At 39.9% G+C, this 17,857-nt stretch overlaps 1 protein-coding gene across 4 annotated transcripts in view; it reads right to left on the reverse strand.

Moving 5' to 3' along the window:
• Positions 1 to 1,059: 1,059 nt before the first annotated feature.
• Rnf10 (ring finger protein 10) overlaps positions 1,060 to 17,857 on the reverse strand; it is a 37,046-nt gene continuing 20,248 nt past the window's right edge. For 3 of the 4 annotated variants that reach the window (XM_005336804.4, XM_013363568.4, XM_021734233.3), the window contains 13 exons: positions 17,109 to 17,293; positions 16,893 to 17,029; positions 13,313 to 13,473; positions 12,232 to 12,357; positions 11,577 to 11,847; positions 11,231 to 11,364; positions 9,143 to 9,260; positions 8,819 to 8,920; positions 7,721 to 7,876; positions 5,707 to 5,807; positions 2,477 to 2,534; positions 2,222 to 2,380; positions 1,060 to 1,617 (listed from right to left, as the gene is read on the reverse strand). In XM_005336804.4, coding sequence (XP_005336861.2) covers positions 1,541 to 1,617; positions 2,222 to 2,380; positions 2,477 to 2,534; positions 5,707 to 5,807; positions 7,721 to 7,876; positions 8,819 to 8,920; positions 9,143 to 9,260; positions 11,231 to 11,364; positions 11,577 to 11,847; positions 12,232 to 12,357; positions 13,313 to 13,473; positions 16,893 to 17,029; positions 17,109 to 17,293 — 1,785 coding nt within the window. In that variant the 3' untranslated portion in view covers positions 1,060 to 1,540. The remainder of the gene's footprint in view (positions 1,618 to 2,221; positions 2,381 to 2,476; positions 2,535 to 5,706; positions 5,808 to 7,720; positions 7,877 to 8,818; positions 8,921 to 9,142; positions 9,261 to 11,230; positions 11,365 to 11,576; positions 11,848 to 12,231; positions 12,358 to 13,312; positions 13,474 to 16,892; positions 17,030 to 17,108; positions 17,294 to 17,857) is intronic. The other variant, XM_040289392.2, reaches the window with a different exon arrangement.

Here is a 17,857-nt window from a genome sequence, read left to right on the forward strand (position 1 = left end):
TTTTTTTGTTTTTTCTTGGTACCAGGGATTGAACCCAGGGGTGCTTATCCACTGAGCCACATCTCTAGAGCTATTTTAAAATTTGAGACAGGGTCTCATTAAGTTGCTTAGGGCCTTGCTAAATTACTAAGGCTTGCCTCAACCTTTGGGATCTTCCTGCCTCAGCCTCCCAAGCTATTGGGATTACAGGCATGCACCATCACATTTAATAGAAAATCTTTATTGAGATTTGTGATATTTACTTTAATATACCCCATATCTAAGGCTAAGCAACTTCCTTGACCCAGGATTTCTCAAAAATGATAAAGCTAAATCCAGCTTTAAGCCTCATACCAGAGATGTTAGTCCATGCTAGCTGCTATGAGTTTGCACAATTCTATTTAATCTAGAAATAATGTGTCTAGCTGACCTGTAAACTGAACTTTAAAAAAACAAACAAAAAACCCCAGTATTACTTGTGCAGGTGATTTATTGCAACTTTGTCTTCATTCTATTATACCTAGAGGTCACTTTTTTTAAGCAGCAAAAAGATTCAAACATCTAAAACCCAGGCATAGGAACCTGCTCTAGGGCTGGGTATTGTGGCAAATGCTTATTGTTCCTGTTCCTGTTAGCAGAGAGGCAAGAGGATCCCAATTTTGAGGCCAGCCTGGGCAACTTAGCAAGAAAAAAATAAAGGGCTGGCTAGGAGCTCAATGGCAGGCCACTAGCCCATGATACCTTGAATTCTACCCCCAGCAATCGGTATAGGGTTTGGGAGGATGGAGCAGCTCTAGATAAAAGAGGCTAAGCATTGGTGACCTGGCTATTAGTCTGCTCTCCAGGAGTGCTGGACTCTTTCCTATAATTCATGCTACTGTCAAAATAGGTTTGTCCAAAAGGAAGGGATGTCCCAAAGGCTTTCTTAGTGACACTTTTTTTTTTTTTTTTTTTTAAAGCAAAGCCAAGTTCAAGGGGCAAAACTCCCTCACACATGGCAAGTGTCCATCAAGCTGCCAACTCAAGTCTGGCACCACACCCTGGCCATTTGTCAGAAGAAAAACTTCAATTCAAACTGGGTGTCCTAAATCCATTTTATTCCCATCCCTCTGTTTCTTTAACAAGGAGAACTGAACAGGTAGGAAAGATTCAACCATTTTTAAAAAGACAACTAATAGTATGCAGAGAGACCAGGAAGCCTGACACATGATGTCACAGCAGAGCAGTGTTGCAGTTTGGGCTGCTCCAAGGGGTGTTGAAGGGGCTCAAAACTTGTTTGGGGTTAAATTACACGTGGATCAAAAAGGCTAACCTGGCAACAAACTAAAAGCTTTGGCAGGGAGAGATCTCATGTGAGTGTCAATACTTTATTTTGGTGTAAAGACGGGAAGCTGGAAAATACACTGTATTTAAAATTTTTTGATTCCCCCTCACATTGTGGAAACCCCCTCCCCCCACCCCAAGCTAATCTGTTCAAACTCAAATACTTAAAATTACAGCAGCAAAACAAAAGCACAGAAAAAAGAAAACCAGATGAAGAAGGTAGCCTTGGCCAGTAGTGTCACTTGGTATGGACAACTGAGGTGCTGAACAGGAGCTTCTGCTTCTGTTTTTTCCTTTTCTTCCCTCCTTTCTCTTCTAAAGGAAAACAGAAAAGAGAGCTCACTTAATTTACAATGCCATCTTGGTTCCCTGGCCTTTCCATTACCAAGACATTCAATGTCAGCCAAAGTACAGGCTCTGGAATTAGACTTCTGGACTCAAATGCCAGTCGTAGCATATACTAATATTTGTCTTGATGCTACCTCCCTGGTCCTGGCTTTCTCAACTCTAAGAGTTACACCTATTCAATATGGTTGTTGGGAAATTAGCACAATGCTAGGGACATATAAAGCACACCATAAATTTGTAATTCTTGTTTAATCGTGAGTACCAGAGTGGATACTGACTTACACATCTATGAATTACCTTTTACAGAGTGGTCGACCAGTTTAGGTCTTCAACATAGTCAAGTATCAACTAATTTGGTTTGTCAGAACCTGTTTACCAACCCAAATAAATTCTTGAGGCCTAGAAGGGAAATTTGGATATTTTTTTCTTCCAAGACAGTGGAGAGTAGATCATGCCTACACTTAGAATCTTGAGTTGGTAGTGTTTGCTGCCGAGTACAGGCAGGAATGGCAGCACCTGTGTGGTAAGTTTTTAGAGTCCTGTGTTGAGAACTCCAGTTCACTGCCCTTACCAGAGAGGGGATCTGAAGTAGCTGGTGTGTCCAGTTTCATGAAGGCTGCTTCAATAGCTTGGCTGAAGGAATTTTGGAAACTGGGCACAGGAACACGGTCAGAGTTATCACTCTCTCCATCACTGTCCACAGGGGCAGGAGGAATTAAGCTGTTCTCATCTGGGGGGGAAAAAAATCAGTGTTACACTCCTATGAACAACTAGCATTTTAATGAAAAGAGGACAAACTCACCCTTCACCAGCAGGCCCTCCTCACCTTTCTTTGGAGCAGGTTTGGGCCACACATCTGCTTTTGCTTTTCCAACTCTCAGCATCTATGGAAGTGGAAAATGAGGTAAGTTTTTAGTTCAACTTCTTTTCCAGACACCAGCCTTGACATCAACTGGTTAGGAGGGCACAGAACCAACCATCACCTGTGAAATCTTTTCTCATTAATATACTATTTCAGTCACATCCATTATTATCCTGTGTAAACCACAAAGTGGTAAGGCCAATCTGCTCCTTTGGGAAACAGGTAAAGAATACCACACAGAAGGAGTAAGCGTTTCTTACTCAGATGCTCAAGCTGGAAATGCTTTTTCTAATACAACTTTCCTTTTCTCCTTGAAACCCCTAAAAACATCAAAATGTTGGAACAAGCAACATCGTACCCCCTCCAGTTTTAAAACCATGTGACTACTGAACTTCAGTTATTTAAAGCTATAAAACTCAATTTTATCCTGAAAGAGTAAAACAACACTCATTCATTACCTTTTTTTTTTTTTTTTTAAAAAAAAAAGGGGTTTTAAAAATATTTTTATGTGGTGCTAAGGATTGAACCCAGGGCCTCACACCTGTGAGGCAAGCACTCTACCACTGAGCTACAGCCTCAGCCCCTCATTCATTCATTGCCTTTTAATCTTTGCTTTTTGAATAGCTTAATCATTAACTTTCAGATTCAGCCACAGACCTATAAAATTCTTCCAAGTATAGTAAATCAGAACAACCCTTCTGTCTCTGGATAACTGGCTTCGTCCCAGTCAAGGCCACGTTTTTTGGTTTAGGGTTTTTTGGAAGGGTGGGGGAATACTGAGGATTAAATCTAAGGGTACTATACTGCTGAGTCTTCTTCCTTTGTCCCACAAGTAGCATGGCATCTGAATTGTCTTAAGATGTGATTAAAATATATCTATCACCTATGCTTTACTCTTACCAAAAATGGTTTTCTAAATATTTAACCTGAATCCACTCATGAGAAAACAAGCAGACAAATCTAAACCATTTGATGTTCCATGAAGCAACTTGCCTCGATGCTTCAAAATTATCCATTCAAGGAGGAGGGGGAAGGAGGTCAGAAGAGCTGTTATGGACCAAAGGAAGCTGAAGAAACTTGGTAATTAAATGCACACAAGTAATCTGATTGCACCCTGAACTTAAAAAAAAAAAAAAAAAAAGAAGATTGAACAAATGGGCAAATAGAAACATGTACTACATTATACAGCATAAAATTTGAATTTTTTGGATATAATAACTATAGTTTATAGGAAAATGTCATTTTACTTGACATGTATCCCCTAAGTACTAATGAAGTATCATGCTGTCTAGAACTTATTACATAACAGAAAGCAAATATAGCAAAAATAAAAATTGGTGTATCTAGGTGAAAGATGTGACTATTCATAATACAATTCTTTCAAGTCTTAAGTTTCTCAAAGCTGAAAGAAAAAAAAAAAAAAAAGACCTAAAATAGGGCTCAGTGGTTGAGCACCCCCCCCCCAAGTTCGATTCCTAGTACTACAACAATAAAAAACCTAAGCATTTGGCCTAATTCCTGAAAGTCACTTGGTTTTGCCTATGAAATTCAGTAATTTTCAGAATTTCCCTCAATTATTTTCATCCTTCCTGCCTTTAGGACCTTTCTTACCCAAGTCTAATTCCTATTTATTTGTCAGCACAAACTGTCATTTCTACATGAGAAAATCCATATCAACTGCAGATTAGGTCTTTTTTTTTTTTTAAAGAGAATTTTTAATATTTATTTTTTAGTTTTCAGCGGACACAACATCTTTTTTTTTTTTTTAAAGAGAGTGATAGAGGGAGAGAGAGAATTTTTTTAATATTTATTTTTTAGTTATTGGCGGACACAACATCGTTGTTTGTATGTGGTGCTGAGGATTGAACCCGGGCCGCACTCATGCCAGGTGAGCGCGCTACTGCTTGAGCCACATCCCCAGCCCCAGACATTAGGTCTTAAGATGAATCTAATAAGGAGTTCTCGACTTTATAATGATGCAAAGTATACACATTCTGTTTTTCATCTTTGGAACAATAAATGAAACCAAAGATAACAATATATTATAAAATAATTCTGCTCAACTATAAGCTGGGCATGTTTTTAGGGAAGCTATGATGTTCAGGAGATTAGGGGTACCAATGCATTTTTTTGACTTACAATATTTCAACTTATGACAGGTTTATTATGTGTAACCCCATTGTAAGTTGAAAAGTGTTATTCTCTAAGAACTGTTAAGGAAATGATTCCAAACTAGCCTCACAGAAATTAACAGTAACTTCTTACAGGGGTGTCTGTCCATCATCTTTAGTTATATGGATGCAGGAATGCTGAAGGTTAGCATGTTAAATGAATATTTGCTTAACAGAGTGATCTGACATCCAATCTTAGTAGCTTGGTGTTTTCCCACCTTGCTCCATAAGGATGCTGCTTTGGCTAGTTACAGGATAACCCAGATAAACTTTCCCTTCTCAAAGTGCAGAGGAATGATTTATGTAACAGATACCATTTGAACAAGAGATCCTAGAACTAGAGAACCATTAAAATTAATTGATGTATTCCCTAGCCTTTAGGACAGTGTCTAGTTTACAATGTAGTGTTTTTTTTTTTTTTTTTTTTTTATTAATTAAAACTCAAGATTTTTCTTTCAGCTATTTTTGGTCTCTTTCCTGGGTAAGTCTATAGTAACTGTTGAGACTAAACCCAAGAACTTCCCTCTTAAGAAAGCCTCCAAAAGCTAGGCACAGTGGTACATGCCTGTAATCCCAATAGCTTGGGAAGCTGAGGTAGAAGGATCCCAAGTTCAAAACCAGCCTCAGCAACTTCATGAGACCCTGCCTCTAAATAAAATATAAAAAGGGTTTGGGATATGGCTCATGGTTAAGCACCCCGGACCCAATCCCTGTTACCAAAAAAAAAAAAAAAAAAAAAAAGAAAAAGAAAAGCCTCTAACAATTATGTATTAGAATCAATGCAGCTTAAGCCTGTAAGGCCCTTCCCTCTAACAGAGGGGATATCCACAGAATCTACTCTTAGTCACTCCTGGTGGCATACAATTCCAAGAGGCAGGCAATTTCCTTCATACCCATCAAAGGACTAAATGGATTCAGCTGTTATTAGAATGAGGAACAGTAATCTTTGGATGAGGTTCCCAGAAAAACCAGCAGCCGAATTTACGTTAAATACCTTGGGCTGCTTCACAAGCAAATTATTACCTGGGCAAAAGAAGGAAAGGGAGTGTCTTCTTCCAGACTCCCAACGCAAAATGAAGGACTGCCCTGACTGGCAGTGGGTGACACAGGGGTCAGCAGAAAGTCTGAAAAAGAACCAGACACCTGATTATATAAGTTCCAAAAAGCTAGCACCTATGAGATAACGAGATGAACCCTTGAGTCAGATCTAAATAATTACCAAAACCCACCCATCCCTGGCCAAAGAGAACCTTGATCCAATCTTCAATTCTGCCATGTTTTTCCAAAGCCAAGAACACTAATGATTATTTACATCAGTGATCAGTGGAGGGAGAGAAAAAGCTTCAGTTATAATGCTAGAAGTCATGGTGGAATCTGTTCCTACAGCAAGAATAACCCTTCTTATGAAATGCTACACTTTTCCACAAAGAAAAGTGATAAAATTTAATTAGATAAGCCTTTATGTTCCAGCCAGCAGTTAATCATGTGGAAATGTTTGGTTAGGATTCACGACAGATGGTGGCGCATGCCTGGAATCCCAGTTGAAGCTGACGGAGGATCGCCAAGTTCAAAGCCAGCCTTAGCAACTTAGCAAGACCCTGTCTCAAAACAAAAAGAGTAAATAGAAGAGACTGGGAATGTGATTCAGTGGTTAGGAGCCCTTGGGTTCAATTCCCAGTAATCATGCACCCTCTCCACCCCAAAAAAGAGATGTCTAAAATGATGGTCAATAACTCCTAAGTGTTTCATTTCATAACATGGTTATACTTAGGAGTACTTGTCTAGCACATGTGGCCCTGGAGCCAATCACCAGAACTAAAAAAAAAAAGTGAGTATGTGTGTTCATTTTTTTACTTTAAAAAGGACAAGGGTGGGGCTGGGGTTATAGCTCCAGCGGTAGAGCACTAGGTAATGGGTTCGATCCTCAGCACCACATAAAAAATAAGATATTGTGTCCACCTTTAAAAAAAAGACAAGTATCTTTGAAAAATCTTTCAATCCTTATCTCAGAGTATTAGTCTGGAATGTACCTGTCTCAATATTCTATACACTAGATAAATGCACAATGAAATGCTTTGTTACTTTTTTTAAAACCCACAAAATTCTACAACTGTTTTTTTGAGCAGTACATGGATTAAAGGCAGGGCCTCAAACATCCTAAGCAAATGCTCTACCTCTGAGCTACAACTAGCCCTCTACAACTTCCTTTTATCTTTCCATGGTTCATAAAGACAGCTATTATTTTCTTCTTCAATATGAAGTATTTCATAGGGAAATGACTAAACTGTAGCATTTATCTATCTATCAATAGATTCTGTAGGCCATTTCTTCTTTATTATTATTATAAATGCTACTACAATAAAGAAATACATACAAAGAGGATAAAACAAAGGGTAGTATCCCAAATGTGAACACTAGAGGTAAAACAGCTGGGTCAAAGTAAATTTCCTACATAGTGAGCTACCTTGAGGTTTTATTTTTATTATTCCTTGGTACTGGGGATTGAATGCAAGGGCACTTAACCACTGATCTATATCATCAGCCTTTTTTTTTTTTTTTTTTTTTTTAATTTTGAGACAAGACTTTTGTTACATTGTTAAGGGCCTCACTAAGTTTCTGAGGCTGAATTTAAACTTGCAATCCTACAGTCTCAGCTTCTCCAGTCACTGGGATGACAAGTGCCACCACCTGGCTACCTTGAGCTTTTTAGAGGTTGGCAAGGTATAAAAAGTCAGTACAGGGGATGAGTGGCTCAGTGGTAGAGTGCTTGCCTAGCATGTGTGAGGCACTGGGTTTGATCTTCAGCATCACATAAAGTAAAGGTAGTGTGTTCATCTACCAAAAAAAAAGAAGTCAACGTAAAAAGTAAATCAAATGGCAAGAACTTGATGTAGTTTAGAACTACCCAAGTAAAAGTCATCTGCCTGAAGAGAGCACCTCTTGTTTATCATCCACCCAAGTAAGTAAAACCCTTTAAGCAGCTATGTCCTAAAGTCTAGTCAGTGGCTGAATATATTAAATCTCAATAGTTATTTACCTGTATGGGAACCTGGACTTCTGCTAAGAGGAGAAAGGGAGAGGGCTCCAGGACCCTGGATGCTGGTAGGACCCAAAGCAGAATCAGAGGAGCAGGTATAGGAATTGAAGGCAGGAAACTGCTGTAGATTTTCTAGGGGAATGTGGACTTCTGGATCTGCAAAGGAAGACAATAACACTAGGACCATTTACAATTCCTCAAATTTTCCCTACAGCTGAGGAAAACCAGTATGTATAAACAATCTCAAGGTTCTGAAAGATGCAGACAGAAATTTAACAACTCAATTTATAGCAACTGCCATCCAATAATACGTTAATATAAAAATGCTTGTTCTAACTAGTCATAATTGAAGGTGGACAATAAATGTGGGGTGCTCTCTACCTGCTTGTCTGAATATTTCCATAAAAATGTTAAAACAAAAATCCTGTTCTGTAAACATATGTTTTCTCCAAGTTTAAGACATGTTCCAAATATCTGCACAGTTTTGGAAGCCCAAGTATATATTTGGCACAGTTTGAGAAGTAAAATTTAGTGTTTGCCATACCATATGGAATCACAATAACTAAGTCCTTTCCCTACCCAAAGACTCAAATCCTTGTTTTCTAGTAGATAATTAGGCCTGTGGGTCACACTAATCCAGTGGATTCTTTTACACAGGAGAACCAGATCAGAATACTCTGTGTTTACTGACATAAGAGCTCTCAAATTTAACTTCCTGCATGCATTTCCTGGTTTTCAAAATTTCTACTTTATTAGACATTTCTGGCACTCACTGGCACTGTTCCCTTTAATAGCTAGGAGGTAAGATCCATGATCTACAGATCACACGGGACAACTGCCCCCAGCTTTCTCAGCAGAGTTTCAATTCCTTTCCCTGGAACAGATTTTTGTCACTATGCCAAGGTGAATTTCATTTCCAATGTACTATGTGCTATGCACATTGTGACACATATTAACTCATTAAATTTATCAAATGAGCCTATAAAGGAGGCTTTCATGACCTAGGTAAAAACTGAGGGAACAAATGACAGAGCAAGACATAAACACAAGCAGCCTGGTTCCTGGTCACAGAGCCTTGTTGAGAGCTCCTGAACTTACACTTGCCCTGTTTCTTGTTCTCCTCCATTTCAATCCTACGCTCTCGGCGGCGTTCCTCCCGAGCCTTCTTCTGGCGTTGACGCTTCCTCTTCTCAATGTCATCTGTGGGTTGGTCAAGCTGTGAGAAGGCAGATCCCAAACCACCTGGCCATTAACTCTTCCCAGCTGGTTAGCTGCTAAGCCCACACCAGTGGGCTGAGCTGAACTAGATGAATGGGGTGAGGTGTCTCAGGAGGAACTGCCCGCCTTTGGTTTCCAGCATGATTTCCACCAAAGTCCCTGAACCCCACCCACTATAAAGAAAAGCAAAATGGGTGTTCTCACCTGAAAACATCTCTAGGGTTTCTTTAGAGACCACAGGAGGCTGCAGAGCCAGTTCACAGATGCTGAACTCACAGGTGAGAGGCAAGTGAGAGAGATATCTATGACGCTGCCGAACATCCTACATGGGAAAAGTGACCAATACTCCAGTAAAGCGTGACTTAACTCTTGAGAGTAAAGGCTGCCAACTCAGATTTCCAACAGTATACATACACTCACAGACAGCACTGGGCTTAAAGAGTAGTTCTCAAGTTACCATCTTTTTGAAAAGCAAAGCAGAAACTATGGATACAGTCAGGCAGAAAAAGCAACTAAATTCAGTTTTTGCTTGTGCTACAAGTGAGTAAATTCAGCCTGGTAACAATCTATTCAGCTGTTTCCGATTGCCTGGGATCCACAACTGAGGGGAGAGAACAGGGAAGATAAAAGGAGGAAGATAAACATTTCCCACCGGGCATTGTGGCGCACACCTGTAATTCCAATGGCTTGGGAGGCTGAGGCAGGAGGATTGCAAGTTCAAACCCAACCTCAGCAGCAACAGCAAAGTGCTAAGCAAGTCATTGAGACCCCGTCTTTAAATACAATACAAAATAGGGCTGCGGATGTAGCTCAGTGGTCCAGTGCAGAGTTCAATCTCCAGTACCAAAAGCAAAAGAAAACAACCAGATTTCCTTACTAAAGTGTGGCCTAAAACAAAGAAGTCCATCAATTTAGTTTTTTTTCTTTTCTTTTTCTTCACATTTGAAAAAAACTGATAGTACTCAAAGAGTTTCTATTTTGAGGCATATGATAAATTTATCATCAATACAGGATAATACCCAAAGGGAAAAAAATTCACATATGTGAATTATAAGACCATAACTCTGCTAAGCTAAAAATGCATTTCAAGCCTATATACCTAACTTAAAGCCTCCATAGATTTTTCAGGGTTTTTCTTTCGTTTCATTTTTTTCCTGTATGTTTGTGCTGAGGACTGAACCTAGGGCCTCTGGTATGATATGTATAGTGTTCTACCACTGAGCTACTACTCCCTCTGGACTTTTTTTTTTTTTTTAAGTTGTAAATGGACACAATACTTTTATATTTTTATGTGGTGCTGAGGATTGAACCCAGTGCCTCACACATGCGAGGCAAGCTCTCTGCCACTGAGCCACAATTCCAGTCTCTGGACTTTGTTTTTAAGATTCCCACCTCTCTTCTCTGGTACTCAAGATAGAACCTAGAGGTATTCTACCACTGAGTTAAATCCCCAGCCCTTTTTATTTTGAGTCAATCAAAGCTACCTAGAGCATCACTAAGTTGCTGAGACTGGCCTCGAACTTGCAGTTCTCCTGCTTCAGCCTCATGAGTTGCCTAGCTCCCTGGCCTTTTTATTTTTTACTTTTGAAATAGGATCTCCCTAAGTTCCTGAGGCGGGCCTTGAACTTGCAGTCCACCTGCCTCAGCCTCCCGAGTTGCTGTGATGACAGGTGTGTGTTACCACACCCAGCTTCTTATTGTTTAAGAAATATCCTAGCTGAAGCCAGGTACAATGTTGCATGCTGGTAATCCTAGCGCTCAGGAAGCTGAGGCAGGAGGATCATAAAGCGAGGCACTAAGCAACTCAGTAAGACTTGTCTCTCAATAAAATACAAAATAGGGCTAGGAGGATGAGGCTCGGTGGCCAGTGCCCTTGAGTTCAATCCCCAGTAGCCCCCACCAAAAAAGGAAAAAGAAAAAATATCCTAGCTTAGAGGCCCTCAGCAACTTACCAAGGCCCCGTCTCAAAAAAAGCTTGGAATGTAGCTTGGTAAAGTGCATCTGGATCCAATCCCAAGTACTAAATAAATAAATGAGGAATGAGAAGAAATCTATATCTCAACACAACAAATGTACCTGAGAAGCAGGGGACATAGAAAACTGACTTACCAAAATGCTGGCACATTAAGGAAGAACAATCTAATTAAAAAAAAAAAATTCACAGCACCATCACCAACAAAAACAGACTTCAAAATACATAGGGCTGGGGGTATAGCTCACTAGAATGCACAAGGTCCTGGTAGTTTAATGTTACTTTCCAAGCACCTCCTCTCCTAAAAGGCAAGCCCTTACCTCAGACATGGAGTAACCAGAAATCTCTACCACAGTCGCCGAGATCTTCTCTGGGCTCTGTTCCAGGCTGCCATACTCCCGCACAAGGCAACGTACATTCACAGGGTGCAGGAACATGTGTTGCCCATCCTCGGCTAAAGACAAGAGCTTTATCAACCAACAGTCTCTGCCAGCCCTCAGCACTGACCCTCTCGTTGCTAGGCCCCTCTCCTTCCCAATGCTGAAAGGCACAGCTAGCTATCCAACCCCCAGGACCAGGAAAGAACCGTCTGCTCAGAAATCCAGGCCATCCCTCTCAAACATATCTATGGCAGGAAACCCCGTCTTCTTCCTTGGGGCCCCTCACCTTGGTAAAAGTAGTAACAAGGAGAGCTGCTCAGGTGTGTAAAGCCTGGCTTGGTGATGGGTTCCTGTTGGCTGGACTCAATACGAATGGTCCCTTCCCCAAGATTGTCAGCAGCTAATTCCAAGTCATCACAGGCCTCTGACAACCCCTCAGGCTCTGGTTCAGATACTGCTTCCTCTTCCTCTACCAGAGGGAGAGCAAGAGGATGAGAGTCCAGAGAACAAACTTCTGTGGTTTCTTCATCAAGAGCAGACAGATACTCTAGAACACCCTGTTGGAACAAACTCTAGGTCAACGGAAAGTCTATGTCCTGTTTTCAAGAAGCAATGCAATGGACTGGGGTTGCAGCTCAGTAGTAGAGTATGGGTGAGGAACTGGGATCCATCCTCAGCACATGAAAAAATAAAGATACTATGTCCATCTACGACTAAAATATATTTTTTTAAAAAAGCAATGTGACGTAAGGAGGAGACTAAGAAGCTCCCTAGATGTTTATCGTATCGACTTAATATCCACAGTAAAATTTTACAAACCAAAGATAGTCATAGTCCACTCTCCTCCATATAAAGTTGAGGTTTCACAGCAATACTTACCAGCTTAATAATAGCAACTGAAGAATGGCTGTCACTTAAGACTATAACAGGGGCACACTAACCTTCCTGGGTTGAAAAACAGACTCCTTCGCCAAGGGAGCCATCAGCACCAGTTGTTCCAGAGCAGCCACAACACCAGTGACCTTCTCTCTGCTTTCACTCAATCCTGACAGAGCCTCTTCCCGAGTCTAGGGCCAGAGAGACCAGAGAAGGCTAAGTTTCCAGAAACATACTCAGTGTGGAGAGCAAGGACTCAGAATGGCCCTTCAACATGAGCTAAAGACAGAATGGACTGGGGCTATACCTCAGTGGTAGAGCATCTGCCTCACAAACGAGGCAATGGGTTCAGTCCTCAGCACCAAATAAATAAAAATTTTAAAAAGTGGGGGACTTCTTCACTTGGGTAATTCTTGCTACTTAAAGGATCCTCATCAGGTATTGCCAAGGCCCAAATGGGCAAGCACTAATACTTTCTCCACATTTCTCTCAAATAAAACATCTCTAAAAACAAATCTAAAAGCCCACCTTGCTTAACTAAGAGCAGGGCTAACCTAAGAAACCCTACTGTCATAATTAGTCATAAAATTTGATAGGTAACTAGAGATTTATCCCAAGTACTTTTTATTTGAGAAAGGATCTCACTAAGTTGTTTAAGGCATTGCTAAATTGTTGAAGCTGGCCTTGAACTTGCAATCCTATCTCAGCTTCCCTAGCCAGTGGGATTACAGGTATATACCATTATGCATAAAATCATTTGAAGTATTCCTTTCAGCTCTAGAAAAAGCTTGAAAAACCTCAGCTCTTGGGCTGGGGATGTGGCTCAAGCGGTAGCGCGCTCGCCTGGCATGCGTGCGCCCGGGTTCGATCCTCAGCACCAAATACCAACAAAGTTGTTGTGTCCACCGAGAACTAAAAAATAAATATTAAAAATTTTCTCTCTCTCTCTCTTTAAAAAAAAAAAAAAAAAAAAAAAAACCTCAGCTCTTCCTTTCCATTACAACATAAAGTCCAGAGCAGAATGCTTTTTTAGCCATTCTGGCTTATTAGCCTCAATGTGGGGTTGAAGTACCTAGGTCCCACTGTCCATCCCTGAATAGAAAGGTTTAACATCTCTGGCTTTTAGTTTCTAATGCATCCTCTGACCTTGAGTTCCTGGATAGCTGCCTCAATAAAGCAGGACTCGGGAGTGTGCTTCTCCTCTGCCAGTTGCTGCTCCAGTGCTACTTTCTCTTCCAGAACTACTCGGTGCAGCACCTGTTCCTTAGAGGCCAACAGTAACTTGGAATACTGGCTGTGCTGTTCATCTACAAAAAAGTCAGTAACATCACAAAATGCAACACTCAGTGTTTGTGACCCTGTAGTTAAACAACTTTCTCACACGCACCTTTTTTTCCTAGAATTAAGATGGGGATAATTTAACCTAACTTCCTGAAAAATAATTTAACAGAAATCTCAAAATAAGGTTTATAATTGACCCTATAACACATGTCTAAGAGAATAGAGAAAGTAATCAAATGTTTATTGTATAATGTTTAATTACAGCATTACATGTAATATCAGAAAAGCTAAAACCAATCCATAAACCCAATAACAAATGGTTTGCTACATGATGAAATATTTATAGAGAATTCTTCTGACACTAGAAATGGTTTTCTAAGAGAGCAATTAGTGAGACTTGGAGAAATACCTACATTCTGTGAAAAATGCAGATGTCAGATCACTCTAATCCAATCTCATAGAAATATACATACATAGAAAAAAGTTTGCATTTAACATTTTGGGGCACTTTCAGGTAAAAGGATAATAAATGATTTCCTTTACTTCCTTCTCCCATAGTTTCTGTACTTTTACAAAGTTTTAAAAATGTTATCTTGACAGTGGCTTGGGAGGCTGAGTCAGGATTCCAAGTTCAAGGCCAGCCTCAGCAACTAAGTTAGGTCCTAAGCAACTTAGAGAGATCCTTGTCAAAATTAAAAATTAAAAAAAGCACAGGGATGGGAGGGGAGGGGATACGAAGGGCAGCACAATACAATAGTCACTAGTATGACCCTATGTATAAACGTGGCTGTATAACCAATGTGATCCTGCAATCTGTACACGTAGAAAAATAAGATTACGTACCCCATTTAAATCAAATGTATGATATGTCAAGATCACTGTAATGTTTTGAGCAACTAATAAAAAAATTAAAAAAAAAAAAAAAAGCACAAGGGATGTAGCTCAAAAGTTAAGCACCCCTGGGTTCAACCTCTGGTACCAAAAAAATGTTATCTTGAGACCCTCTCAAAATGCCTTAAGTATTTGCCTTTTCTATCCTGGTGCCATTTAAAAGATGCCATTTACAAATTTGAAATGTAGCCTTCAATTTTTTTCCTATACATTTATACACACGTTCAGAAAAAAGGGTTTCTTAAAAATGATAAACTGTGCATGTTGTTCTGCAGCTTATTTCTCAACATGTCTTTAAAAATCTATGTTGAAACAGATCTACTCCATCCTCACCTTCCAGTATACAATGATGAACTATAATAAAGTACTTTTCACACATTAGACTACTGTCAATTTCTCACCATTACACTGTAACAAAAAAAAAATCTTCATGCCTTTTGTTAAGAATTTTATGTACTAATGTTAGATCAACTATTATATCTATCTTTAAATCTTACAAAATTGCAAAAGCCTGTTATTAATTTACACTCCCAAGAACTAGAGGCCCCACTTTCCCAATTCTTTACAAAATCCAGTGTTACTAATATTTTTTTGGGGGGCAGTGAATGCAAATCTGATGGACATCTCAGATATGTAGAAGTGGGTTTCCTTTACTGGGAAATGCTGTGTTACATGCTTAACTCATTCTTCCACTGAGTTAAAATAATTTATAGAACATCTCTATGTTCTGGACATTAATCTTTAGAGCACCCTTGGGTTCAATCCCTCGTACAAACACACAAACACACACACACACACACACATACACACAAAACAAACATACCAACCAGTCTTACTTTATAGCATTTATGGTTTCAGCCTGGTTAAAAAATGAGAATAAGAATGTACAAAGATAAAGTAATCAAATGTTGTCTTAGGGCTGGGGGGTCTATCTCAGTGTCAAAACATCAGCTTAGCATAATTAAGGCCGTGGGTTCAAACCCCAGTACCGAAGTTAAAAAAAAAAAAAAAAAAGATATCCAATATTTTGTTTAGATCCCTTTCTTCTTTAGTTTTTTTTCTTTTTTCTTCTTTTTCTCCCCTTTGGGACTGGGGATTGAACTCAGGGGCACTTAACCACTGAGCCACATCCCCAGCCTTATTTTGTATTTTATTTAGAAACAGGTTGCTTAACACCTCGCTGCTGCTGAGGCTGGCTTTGAACTCATGATCCTCCTGTCTCAGCCTCCCAAGCTGCTGGGATTACAGGCGTGCACCACTGTACCCGGCACTTTAATTAGGTTTTGACTGCCATTCATTCCCCCCAACCCTATATTTTCTTTTAAGGTTTAAAATTTTTGGACTTTAAGTTCTTCAAGCTATCTGGAAGTACCTTTTATGACTGGTACAAAACTGGTATCTAATTTCATATTTTACCATGAGATCAGTCAATTGTTTCAATACCATTTATTGAGAGTTCCACCTTTACCCTAAAGATTGAAATGTACATATCACACACTCTTATCCTGATGGCCTTTATGTGTGTCTACCAATGGCCTCTTCTTTTAGACTACCGAGTTCCTTGATGACAGGTGCCAAGACTTGCTGACTACGGAACCCCCAAGACTGGGCACAATACCAAACATTGTGCAGGAAAGCCTGGTAAAGCCGGGTGTGGGAGTACATGCCTACAATCCCAGCTACTCACAAGGATAAGGCAAAAGGACTGAAATTCAAGGCCAACCTGGGAAACTCAGTGAAACTCTGTCTCAAAATAAAACGTAAAAAAGGACTGTGGATATAGCTCAGAGGCAGAGCACTTGCCTAGCGTGCATAAGGCCCTGGCTTCAATCCCCAATACTAAAAACAAATTAAAAAATAAATAAATAAATAAATAAAGCCCAGTAAAAAGAAAAATCAGAGGTGTGTGTATGAATGAAAGAAATCTGAAACCAGAGTTAAACCACTCCATGCAAACTCTAACCTACTAGTATTCTTTCTTATTACTTTTAAAATTTATTTATTTAATTTGTTATATCTTACTGGGATTCTTGACTAATCTGGAAATGCTAGAACTAGCTTGCCCAAAGGCTAAATTTCTTTCTTTTTTTTTTGTCAATACAAACTATTGGGGCTGGGGATGTGGCTCAAGTGGTAGCGCGCTCGTCTGGCATGTGTGAGGCTCGGGTTCGATCCTCAACACCATAAACAAATATGTTGTGTCCGCCGAAAACTAAAAAATAAATATTAAAAAAATTCTCTGTCTCTCTCACTCTTTCTTAAAAAACAAAACAAACAAACAAAAAAAAACTATTGAACCCACCCAGAGGCATTCTACCACTGAGGTACATCCTCCATCTCATCCTTTCCTTATTTTTTTGATCAAGATCTTGCTAAATATCCCAGGCTGGCCTCCAATTTGCCATCCCCCTACTTCAGCCTCCCAAACAGCTGTGATTATAGGTGTGTGCTACCACCTCTAGCTAAAGGCTCAATATTTGACACTATAAAGATATTCAATAGTTTTAAAAGAGCATACTTGAGATTATCTGCCCCCAAAATCAATAGAACTCACCTCCTAGATGAATAGGGTGATCTACATTCATCCACTTGGATTTGGGCAAGGCCACCAACACTCCTTTCTCCCTCTTCATCAGCTGCATTGTAATGGTATCACCGACGACATACTGTCGAGATTCTGTAGCAACAACACTGTAATATGGATATTTAGGTGAAGCAGAACAAGGAGAAGGCTGACTGAGGTCTAACCCAATACATAGCTCCATCTTACCTCTTGAGATCCTTCTTATGCACAGAACTATAACAAATGGGACATTTACTCCAGGTCTTTTCACTCAGTGAAAGATAGTGCAGGATGCATGCCCAGCAGAAGATGTGTCCACAACGGGTTATCTTGGCTGCAGTAGGTGGATAGAGGCATATTGGGCAAGATGGCACTTCATGGCTACAGATGCGCTAAAACAAAATGCCACAATTTCTTTACTTCTGGAATGACTAAGAGCTGTGAAAGTTAAAAGTCTCTCCTCTCTCATCCTCACATTTGTACTCAACACATCTTTTTTTTTGGCACTGGGTGCTTTACCACTGAGCTACATCCCAGTTTTTTTTTTTTTTTTTTTAAAGAGTGAGAGAGGAGAGAGAGAGAATTTTTAATATTTATTTTTTAGTTCTCGGCGGACACAACATCTTTGTTGGTATGTGGTGCTGAGGATCAAACCCGGGCCGCACGCATGCCAGGCGAGCGCGCTACCGCTTGAGCCACATCCCCAGCCCCATCCCAGTCCTTTTTATTTTAAGACAGGGTCTCACTAAGTTGCCGAGGCTGGCCTTGAACTTGCAATACTTCTGCCTCACCCTCCCAAGTCACTATGATTATAGGTGTGTGCTACTGTACCTAGCCACTCAACACACCTTTATGTAACTGCCTAACAATGTAAGTATACAGATGACAGCACCTTTTTTCTTTTCTTTTTAGCACCAGAGGATTGAACCCAGGGGCACTTAGTTTAACCACTAAGC

The sequence above is a fragment of the Ictidomys tridecemlineatus genome, chromosome 2 (assembly GCF_052094955.1).
Source record: "Ictidomys tridecemlineatus isolate mIctTri1 chromosome 2, mIctTri1.hap1, whole genome shotgun sequence".
In the NCBI taxonomy this organism is placed as follows: Eukaryota; Metazoa; Chordata; class Mammalia; order Rodentia; family Sciuridae; genus Ictidomys; species Ictidomys tridecemlineatus.